Source organism: Theobroma cacao, chromosome 1 (assembly GCF_053813885.1).
Source record: "Theobroma cacao isolate CCN51 chromosome 1, ASM5381388v1, whole genome shotgun sequence".
Taxonomy (NCBI): Eukaryota; Viridiplantae; Streptophyta; class Magnoliopsida; order Malvales; family Malvaceae; genus Theobroma; species Theobroma cacao.
This window is the reverse complement of record NC_142639.1, coordinates 16,319,991-16,331,893: the sequence shown is the minus strand read 5'-3', so window position 1 is coordinate 16,331,893 and position 11,903 is coordinate 16,319,991. Positions and strand designations below refer to the sequence as shown.

Below are 11,903 nucleotides of genomic sequence, written 5' to 3'. Positions count from 1 at the left end.
AACAAAATTAGAATAAAATAATTCTATAAAATAAAAGTATCAATTTGTTATTCAAGTTTTCCTTTAGTTCTAGAAGGGTTTATAAATGCTAGTTGGAACTCAATATCAAAAGTTGTCTTTTGATAAAGTGACTACAGGAAATTAAACACATTGATTCAAAGGTTATGGCTTATGATATGAAAATTTGTATTGCCATATGGTGATTATTAGAAAAACACCACTATCCAAGGATTATGTCTTGTAATATGAAAGGGTATCTTCAAAAAGAAAGAGGAGCCTTAATGAAAGGATGTGCCTTTAAAGAAAAGACACTTTGGAAGTTTATATAAAGATTTGCTAGCAACCACTTTAAGAATTAAAAAAACAGGGCATTAGAAATGTGATGAAATGAATGAAAATTCAAAAAAAGACATAAACACTTTGAGTTCCTATTGTTTACCAAAAATATATAAATTCCTTACAATTTACTTGTTGCAGAAAGTAAGCTTTAAAGCCAAATAACTTTTCAACTCTCTAATCATGTCTAGCGGTTTAATAGAAGAAATTAGGCATTGACTTCATTGTATTCCTAAGTTTATTTGCATAACCACCTTTTTACATATAGAGTGGTGGGGCAAAATAAGCCTTAAAATAGGGACTATTATAAGATGCCTTGAAGTTTATTTTATCGGTTCTCTTTGAATTCCAAAACCCATTTGCACCAACAATCTCTACCCGAAACTACATAAAAACTGAGAAATTTCATAAAACTACAAGCAATTAAGCCTAAAGGCCTCCATTATTCATACTCTAAAGACGGTTCAACGTAAGTAGCTAGCAATAGGTGCAGAACAGGCTTGAGAGTTATCTACAGATTTATCAGCAAACATCTAGAGCTGCAAGTACAATGCAGCAGGAAGGCGCGGGCTCAGGAGAACATCAAGTGGAGTTGCCTTGGGCATGGTAATCCCTAGCCCTTCAGTCATATCCACTGACTCATTAAATGGAGTGGTTAAGTCAAATCCCTGGAGCGTGCGAGCAATCGTCAAGTGTGTTATTTGCAATGCCAATGGCATCCCGGGACAAGATCGTCTACCAGAGCCAAATGGGATCAGCTCAAAATGTTGTCCCAGAACATCCACATTTGCATGGCTTGTAAGAAATCTTTCCGGTTGAAACTCATCAGGATTGGACCAAATTCGAGGGTCTCGATGCAACCTTCGTAAATTCACAATCACACGAGTGCCCTTTTGAACGTGGTAGCCGCTGATGCTGCAATCTTCTCTTGCCTCGTGAGGAACTGATATAGGCCCTGGTGGGTATAGGCGCAATGTTTCTTTAATAACGGCTTGGAGATACACTAATTTCTCAATATCAGAGTCTTGCACCCATTTGTCCCTGCCGACTGTGAGATCTAGCTCCTCTTGGGCAGTCTTTAAGGTATGTCTATTGTTCATCAAGTTGGACAAAATCCATGTCAATGCAATGGATGTTGTGTCCGCGCCTGCTAAGAATAAATTCTACAGCAGAAAAGTAAATTAGGACCACATAGCTGGTTTAAACTTAAATACTTGAAATTTGGGTGTTACAAATAGATTGAATAATGCTTGAGAAAGTTGAGAAAAGAAAACAAAAGAATTCTAATCCGAATATGCAATAGAATTTACTGAATATATATGCTTCTAATTAATACTTACTCCTTAATTTGTTATAATGCAAGAGAAAAAGACTTTAGTGGATTATGTCAAGTGCATACACGAAATTACACATTCTTTTGCTATGATCCTCTTGGTAATAGGGTACAAGACAGATTTTAAGTTTTGGAAGAAAATATACTTAAAATCTTCTTTGTATTTGTTGTTGTCTTTCTCCTGTGCTACCCCTCTGTCTTAACCTTTGTCAAGATAAGTCCCTGTAAAACCCGCCTTTTGTCGTAACTTGGCCTCCGATCTAAGCTAGAGAAGAAAAATTTCATAGAGTGCTCCTTTCCTAAGACAATCTGGTAATAGTTGGGTGTCCAACCTCGGTAGAGTATACTTGGTTTTATTTAGGGGCGGAGGTAGTCAATTTTTGTTAATAAGGTCAGAAACAGATGAATAAAGGTTAAAAGTTTTTAAAAAATATATATTTAACTTAATTAAAAATCAAAAGATTATTAGCACAAAATAATTTTATATAACAGATAAATGAAAAAAAGAGACTTACAATAATTATTTTAAGAAGTTGTGCTCAACTATATTTTCTGAATTCAAATTCATTACTTAAATTTATCTATTAAAAAAATCTATGTCTTTAAGATTGAGTGTTGGACATTTTGATTCACATTACTTTTGTTCATGAGTTGAAGTATTGAGGTTTGATGGCTCAAGTGTAAGAAAATCATTTAGATAATTAGCATTTTTTCTTTTAAAGAATTTGTTAATTGTTTTCAACCTACTCACACTTTAATGAAACTTGAAAAAAAAATTTAGCACATTCAACATCCAACATTCTTAATTTATTTTTATTTAAACTTATAATACTAAATATAAAACTATAATGCATACAATGTGAATAGTTAAATACGATATACAAGATTAATAATTTCCTCTTTTATAATTATTTAAAGACTATATATTTAAGATAATTTCCTTTCAACTAAATATAAAATGTAAAGTATATAAAAAAGATATACTCAAGATAATTTTCTCTTAAACAATTAGGATTAATTAAAAAATGATACATTAATAAAATTTTAAGCAACAATGCAACACTACATCTTATATTTGAGAATTATATAATAATTTATTATTTTTTAAAAATTAAAATCATGAAAATAAAATCCACATAACAGAGAAAATACGAACATGACAAGTAGAAGATGAAACTCACATATGACATAATAAAAAAAAAATATGATTGATGGTTCGTTGAAATTTAAAAAAGCAAATCTATAAAAGTTTATAGCATATAAGCTAATAGTATAAAATAATAATAATAATAATAATAATAATAATAATAATATAAATTAAAAGAAATAAAAAAATTTAAAATTTAGTGAAGCATGGGGGATATTTTTTTGTTCTTTATTTGACTTAATTATTAAATAAAAAATTATTGAAGTGGTCATTAAGAAAATATATCAAAAATTTTAAAAATTTTATATAATATAAAAAAATTAAAAAACATTGCCCCCAAAACTATACGAGGCTCCGCCCTTGGTTTTATTCCTCTATAAAAATGAAATTCTAAACATTCCAATTTCAAATCCCTATGAATCAAAAAGTAAAAGATTAAGGCTCCATATTTTTATTATTTACTTTTTACTTTTTTTAATAAAAATTAAAATCTAAAAAGTAAAAAAAATAAAAATATCAAGCAAACGGAATTTAATTAATTTAGGATAATTTGGTAACTAATAGCATCATGTGCATCTAGAGGTTGAGATAACGGCTGTTTGACCAAGCTTTTGGAAGAGCTTTTCAACGGTAAAATTTTTAAATTATGCGGGAGTTCCATTTGAGCTTTTAAACAAAGTTACAAATTAAATTTTTAAAAAAAATGTTAATGTGTAGTAACAAATATTTAATGAAATTTTTTTATATTTTTATTTATTCAGTAATAATTTATAAAATTATTGAAAAATTATTTTATTTAACATATATCTTTTTTATTTGATTCAGTTTTATCTCTTGAATTAATTTAATTTATTATTTTTAATTAATATAAAATTATTTTATTTATTTATTTAAAATTTTCATTCTAAAACTTATGATTTTAATTTAACAAAATTGAGTTTTTTAATTTTAATTATTAAAAATAAATTGAAATTTTATCAAATAGTCTTTTACATCTTACAACAATTTTGCATTAAATTTTTCAAAAATTATTTAAACTTGTTTCTATAACACTTTTAGAACAAATCTACTTAAATGACACTTACAAAAATTTCAATGGACCAAACACCATACACTATTTATCACTCCTTCATAAGTTCATCCAAATAATGTAATGGATTAGTTGAAATGTACGTGTCCTATTCTTGACAAAAATAATGGTTAGGTGAAATGTCCATTTCTTCTTTAAGTTTGTGGTGCAAAATGCTAGATGAATTCTACACCATAGAAAATAAGTCAATTTAGAAACATTATCGTAAGAGGAAAATGGTTACTAAGTCTAATATAAAATTAGTGTAGGGTAGAGTGAAGGTATTAACAAGAAGCTTACTTAAATCAAATCTCTGCAAAGCACATTTCATTTCTTGCTTGTTGTATTAAAATAATTGAGACAATTGAATCTATCACGTGAATCATGAAAATGAGAAAATAAAACTTGAATCAATGGCATTATTGCTTTTTGTTTGTACTATGGTCAGAAGATCTCAATTTGTAATGTATTAGCGAACTGTGTTAAGGTTTACCTAGTTTTGACCAAAGACTAGAAAGAACATACCATTACTGTAGCCTTGATAATTGTTTCTCGAGTATAGCCGAACATGGAATCCTCCCCTATTGCAGATAGAAGTAGGTCGATGAAATCCTGATTGTTGTGGTCTGCCTCACTCATAAGCCTCTTTAATTTATGTTCATCCACCCATCTTCCAATAATAGAATCTATCTCTTTTGCAACACGCTTCATGGATTTCACAGGTCCCCCAAAGATGGACTCCATCCATCCTAGAAATGGCATCGCTTCCGATGGAGCGATAAGACCAGAAACATACATAAAGTCTTTGATGACTTTTATTACATGTCGTGCCTCCACATCATCTTCTTCATCACCATCCGAGATATATCTCTTGCCTGCGATCATTCTTGTGATCGTATTCAAGGTCAGGGCTTCAAATTTGTGACTAATCACAGCCTTTGGGTTTGCATCTGGTCCATTTTTCTTGCAAAACAAGTACAAATTTTTGATAAATGCATTGACCTCGAAATCTAGGACATGCTTTGATGTCTCAAGTCTATGGCTAGATAGAAGTTCGACCACAGCTAGTTTTCGTGTCTCACGCCAATACTCTCCGTAAGGAGCAAAGCCAAATCCTGCATGATCGTATCCCAGGTATGTTCCTGCATTTGATTTTGGCCGACTAGCTAACACCCTGTCGTTAGTAGTGAAGCACTCCTTGACTGCTTCATGATTGCTAATGATAAGGGCAGGGAACGCTCCAAATCGGATTGAGAAGATAGGGCCATATTTGTCAGCCATGGCTCCCAAGGTTTGAGCAAGGGTGCGCTTGCCGCCAAGTAGGTGAATGTGCCCGATGATTGGCAAGGCACCTGGAGGTTCAGGGGCTAATAAAATGCCCTTACGTTGGTGGCTGGGAGTTCCCTTCTTCCATAGTTTGTAGAATAGTACCAATCCAAGAAACCCTGCAATTGCAAACAGATGAGACGAGAAAACCATTGTTTTATGGCCTAAAGTGTAAAGTGAGAGGGATGATGGCAAGATTAAGGGTGACTGATTGTTCGATTTGATTTTCAATTTGTGTATAGCAATTGGAGAAAATTAGTCAATTGATCGAGCCATGCTTGAAAGTCGTACATGGTTGGGCCCTTTGATAATTTCTCTTACTAGTTTTGGACTGAATGGCTGTAGATGCTATCTTTGCAAACAAACTTAATCTTGACTAAAAATTTTCAACATATAACAATCTTTACCACTTATCTTTTCTTTTACATACATCTAAAAATTTTATCTCTGCACACCTACATATATATGTCACAGGTTAGAATTTAAGTCCAATCTCATATGGCAATAAATTTTATGCCTTAAACTCTGAAAATAAAGTTTAAGTAAGCTTATAAATTAAAAATCCACGTTCTCAACCCAAAAAACATTCCTAATAGGTGGTAGAAAGTCCATATTTATATACTCAAGATCCACTCCATCTCTTACTAATGTGAGATTTGTAAAATTCTACCACACCCAATTGTGCAATGTCCTCATTACATTGGCTTTTTACCTATAGAGGAGAGGATACTTACACTAGTTCAACTCTACATCGACCCTTGTATCTCTCATGGGGGCCCACATTAGTGAAGATTCGAGTTTACTCTGATACCACTTGTCATGGGGCCATTACTCTCTTCTCAAATGGCTAACTTGATGGGGTGTGCAGCGACACCGCTTATATGTCACCCAAGACTCTTCTACCTGCTCGATGTGGGATTTTTGGAAGCACCTTACCTATTTCCTTTCTGAAGCACTAAGCGTGACATCCTCAACCACTTAATCTGGCAATGTCCTCGTCATCGTTGGCCATCCTACCTACCTCCCCTTGGAGGTGCTTTGCATGGAATCGGGTCAAGGTTGAGTCTGCTTTAATACCAAATGTTAGGGGCCAAAACTTAAACTTAACCTTGTGCATCCTTAAGTTTTGAAAATAGAGTTTAAATAAGCCTTAAAACCCACAAAATAGCGAAAACAAAAGAAAAGAATACGAAAAAGAGCTTTTTAGAAATATAATACTTTTTATTTCATTGGGATTATGTTAAAAATGAGGATAAGGGGCTTATTTATAGACTAATGACCCTCTTTGTTAAATAAGACTAGGTTAAAAGATAAAGATAAAATAAGATAACATAAGAGATTTAATTTGAAGAACTAATATTCAAATTAAATCCAAATCTTAGTCCAATCTAATAAATCTAAATCTAAACCTAGATATACATTAACAAACCCAAGAGTTCAAATTAGATTACACTATGTGGGCTGTGTGTTGTTTATTTTCTACCCATGCAAGTATACATATTGCAAAGATAATATAATGATGAGTGAAGTATCGATCCCACTGGGAATCGAATTAATTCTTACTATTAATTACTAAAATTACACCCCTAATTTTATCCGAACAATACAAATTGCATTAAAAAGCAAAATTAAATCAAAGTTAAAAACAAAAACTAATCTAAATTTACTCAGAAAAATTATTTTATTAGACTTGATTGACTTTTAGATCTAAGATTATGATGTCCCTTAATACTTAATTTGATTATTGTTTCTCTCTTTTAACTTAGTTTAATGGATTAAGTTGTGAACTTAGAGTCCTGATTTATTTAAAAGTCTCTATCTAGTTTCTCATAAAAATATCTCTTCTAATTAATTTACTATATGTCTATACAAATTAAATTGAAGAAAGATTAAATAAATTCGTACTCTAATTTTGACTACGTATGACTTACAGGTGTATGTCTACCCTATATACAAATCAAACCACCTAATCAACTAAGTGTATTTGATCATATGCTATTCTATTAAAGGTCTACCTAAATCTCCTTCGTCAAGGTTTAACTTAGGTTTTCAATTCAATCTAATTGGTGATCAAGCAATTAGAAGCATTAAGAATAGAATAGAATAAGCAACTTAAAACCATTAAACATAAGCAAAAGAGAGATAAATAAATTAGACTACGTATTGAGTTTAATCATAATCTTAGATAAATAATTTAGTTCCCTATCAAGGCATGCATTATCATTAAATTAGGTTTAATCATCAAAACCAAAATCAAAACCAAGAAAATAAAAGATTAACAGAAAGATAATAGAAACCCAAGAGTTGCAATCTTGATCTCCAAATCTTTTTGAATTCCTTGATTTCATCTCATCTTTAATGAGACTTTTTCAATGACTTTGTGGCTTATTCTCAGCTCTAAATTTGATGTTTCATGTTTTTTTTATTCTTTTAAAAGTGATCTTCAAAGATGTTTTTAAAAGGCTCAAAAGCTGTAACAAAATAGAAGTCTAAAACCACTTAAACTCTAAGTTCTACGTTGGTCAAGAAAGAAGTGTATTTGAACAAGGAAATCTTTATCAGACCACTTGTTACTACTACAACAAGTTTTTTTATCCATTTTCTAGGTCGAATTGGGTGAAGTGGTAAATATGGAAACTGTAGCATTTCCTCTTATTTTTCCAATGATCTAAGAATCACCTCATTTGGAGTTCTGTAGAGAAAGTTATGATCAAAATACCAAGACATGTGTAGTAGTAGTTTACACTTCAAAATTGCTCTCCTTCTTCCATTAAATTCCATTAAAAGTCTTTCTTCCATTAAAAGTTTTTCTTCAATAAACACCTATAAAGGTACAAATAAATCAATAATAGCTTAACTTAGGCACATTAACACTAATTTAAGCACAAATTTAACTAAGATTGTATTGACTCACCTAATTAAGTAACTTAAAATAATTAGATAAAATATGTTTAATTTCTATGGATTACTACAATAATTTAGCTAAATTATTTATCAAAATTAAGTCCAAATAACTCTATATCATAGAGTTATGACACCACTAAACTGAAGATTTTGCTAGTCCTTGAGCAAAACATAGAAATGAAACTAACTTATGAAAAACAATTTTAAATGACAAAAACAAAATAGATAAAGCAACTTCTAGAGATAGAGTGCGTCAACTCAATGATTTCCATAATTTATTCAAAAGTTTGTCTATCAGTCTTTAACTTAAGGTAAAATATAAGCATCATTCAGATTCATGTTTCAATTCCAATGCAAGTACATTTTCAAATGGATTTCTATGTGTGTGAAATCTTTTACCAAGAATATCATAACATCCATATGAGTTTATGCCAACGCGAAATTCAAATTAGTATTAGAATTCCATATGTTTAATTTTCATCTCTCTCTCCACTGATGTAGACTAACACAAAATTAGGGATCATTAGGTTTTTATAAAGCTTGTAATGTATGGCTAGGGTCAAGGTAAGATAAAGGATATAATGTGGCTCAAATCAACCTAAACACATAATTATTTTAGGACCTATACATAGAGCTCTATTTTCCTTCTCAACATACACCCTTTCTTCCACATTTAAACTTTTCTTTTGTTCAATACTTTATTCTATTTTTTCTCCACATACACCCTTTCTTCCACATTTAAACTTTTTTTTTGTTCAATACTTTATTCTTTTTTTTTTTTTGCAATTTCAAAATTTTACACTCCCAAACTTATTTCTTTGTATTGTAAGTAGTGGAAAATTTTATTCCCAAAACTTATTTCTTACACTCCCAAAATTTGCAAAGTTGAAAATTTTATTTTAAGGCTAGGCTTAATTATTATGTGGTTAAACAAAGAAAAGGGAAATTAGGCTCAAAAGGGTATGCTAGGGATAACAATATATCAAGGTTGGCTTTTTAGGCTCAAACAGTCCAAAGATAGCCTAAATCATGTCCCTAACTAAGTATTGCGTAGGATTTCACCTTGAAAGAGGATTAAGCAAATTCTAGAATTCATGACATAATTCAAAATTTTATATCAACATAAACCTTCTCTAAATATTCACAATAATTCAAAGCAAAATATAAAGTGCTTAAAATTGTAGAAATCACATCCTAACAATGATACTAAACAAAAGAATTTAGCATGAATCCAAACAAAAACCTTATTAATCAAAAGTTAAAAATTTAAGACAATTAGTTTTTATCATTAGAAAGGGAAATCATCGAAAAAAATTGGTACAACTTTATTCTAGATTCCTAAAAATTTAAGTAAGCTTAAAAATTAACTAACCAACTAATCCTAATTACTTAAAAATCTAGATAAACATGTAACTAAATTTAAATCTAAAACTTCCATAGAATATTTTTCACCAAAAAAGTAACTTCACCCCCTCAACTTAAACTACACATTGTCCTCAATGTTAGAAAAAGTAAAAGAAAGGTAAAGAATACTCCCATAATGGTTAGATGAATCTGGTGAAGCTTTAATCCTCTTCTGCATCCACATCGTCCTTTGCTTCATTGTCCTTTGCCTCATTGGCACCTCTAGAAAAGTCAAGTGTTGATGGAATAGTAGCCATGTCCATCCCCTTAAAAACACTATAAGCGTGAAACTTTTGATCCATATGTTCATTATATTGGGTTTGATAAGCCATGTATTGCTCAAATTGATGCTCAAGTTGCTTAACTAGATGCTCAAGGTTCTCAATTCTTTGAGTCATTAATAGTTGTTGAGATCTTGGTCGAGGGGGTTGAGGATGGTGTGTAGAAACAGAACTACCCCTAACAGAAAGTTGAGGTTGTTTGAGGATGAGATTGATATTTATAGGGAGTTTAGGGGTGTAACAACTCTTCAACGACATCCCAATTTACACTAGCCTTTTTGCACATAGTTGTAATCAAAGAAGGGAACCACAAGCCATCGTGCTTTTGTTTTTGTAGTGTGCGTCATGGCTTTGTAAATGACATGACCAATATCAATTGTGCATCTTGTCATGATGGAATGAATAAGGATGGCTCTTTCTTTTGTGACATTGTTGAGATGCATTGTAAGAAGTACTTTGGATGCCGCAAAATATAACCATATTTTTTAATTTGGTTTCATCACATTCCTCTTGATTGAAACTGGTGCATTGTTGATGATCCGCCATTAAGCACCCTCCTCGCAGAGTATACGGATGATGTCATCCCAATCCTCATACTCAACCAAGTATTAACCATATCCATCATTTTCAAAATCAAGAGCTTTAATAAATTCATTAATGGCATGGCTTGAGAATGGAACTAATTTACCTCGCACAAAAACAAAATCATTAATAGCTTCAACAACTTTAGCGTTAAATTCTCTTACCAGAAAAATAATTGTAGCTGTTGGCGAGGCACAAAATTTTTGCCAATCTCATTCATCAATCATTTATTGGAAGTCAAGGTGTGTGATCAACCTTTGATCCAGTCCATGTTCAGGTATTGCAATTTTGTTGACGAGAGAACTGGCGTGTCTAGCCATAATGTTGGCAAACACAAATCTTATTTGATCAAATGAACCACTGGACCTTGGTCTTGCTCATTTAGGTATCATTCTCAAGTTTCCTACAATTAATCTTAACCAAAAGAAAAGAAAACAACCCACAAAACACAATAAACCACCACAAAAAATCAGCCTTTATGTCCTCGATTCATAGTAAATTAATGCCCATAGTATCAAGTAAAAGTCCAATAATTAATTTATTCCAAACGACTAGGCATTAAAAAGTAAATAATTTTAAATCAATCAACTTACCCATTTTCTCAATTTCAACCCACCCAATAATTTTAAAGCATAAATAAAGCCAAGATATCAAAACCCAATAATAACTAAGCACAATAGCTTATTAATCCAAAATTTCCATCATAAATTTTCAACTAAATAGATAATGTGAAGCAAGACAACAATATTTCTTAAAAATAATATATATATGAAAGAAAAATATAAAAGAAAAATTGAAACTTGAAATCTTGAGTAAATAAGTTGAAAATAAGTGGAAAGAAGGAGATTAATGTGGGTAATGGGTATGGAGGAAGATTTATGAAGGGGGAGTAGTGGTGTGAAGTGGAGTCGAGGAGAGATGGAAAGCTGTGGTTGGAAGAAAGGAGAGCAAAATGCAGAAAATTACACTAAGAAAAGAGAGTTAGGGTTGTTAGAATGAAGAGGGGCTTTAAATAAGGGGAGTCGAGTTAAGAGGCTGCCCATTGTGGGCAAAAAATGACTAGTGAGCTACCTATAACAAGGGGGAAAAATGAATAGTGGGTTGCCTATTGTTGGCAACCAACAATAGAGGGGCAACGGGTTAACCCTAGGGGCGTCACGACCCACATTGTTACCTTTTGCGAGCGTTGTAATCCTTTACGAGGCCACCACCTTGGTATGCAGGCATCGCGACTCATGTCTTTTTAGGCTATTGAGCTATGACCTTCTTTAGGGGAGCCATAACCCCAATGATGCGAAACCCTCTTTTTTTAAAAAAAAAAAAGGGTTGCAACTTTAAGCCTAGTGAGCCACGACCCACGAACTTTCTACTCAGAAGGTTGTGGCCTCCCCTAGTGGGAGCCACAACCTACCTCACTCTTTTTTTTTAATTAATTTTTTTCAATTTTTATTTTAATTTTTTTGAGAGGCTGATTAAAGTTTTTTACACTTGTAAAATAAAAAAATAAATTATTAATAATTT

At 31.7% G+C, this 11,903-nt stretch overlaps 1 protein-coding gene across 1 annotated transcript; it reads right to left on the bottom strand.

Moving 5' to 3' along the window:
- Positions 1 to 638: 638 nt before the first annotated feature.
- Positions 639 to 5,572, bottom strand: LOC18612716 (cytochrome P450 CYP82J17-like). Its single transcript, XM_018114394.2, has 2 exons — positions 4,411 to 5,572; positions 639 to 1,499 (listed from the first exon to the last, which is right to left on the bottom strand). The coding sequence occupies exons 1-2, from the start codon at positions 5,362 to 5,364 to the stop codon at positions 870 to 872; spliced, it is 1,584 nt and encodes a 527-aa protein (XP_017969883.2). The 5' UTR covers positions 5,365 to 5,572; the 3' UTR covers positions 639 to 869.
- Between the last annotated feature and the right edge of the window lie 6,331 nt (positions 5,573 to 11,903).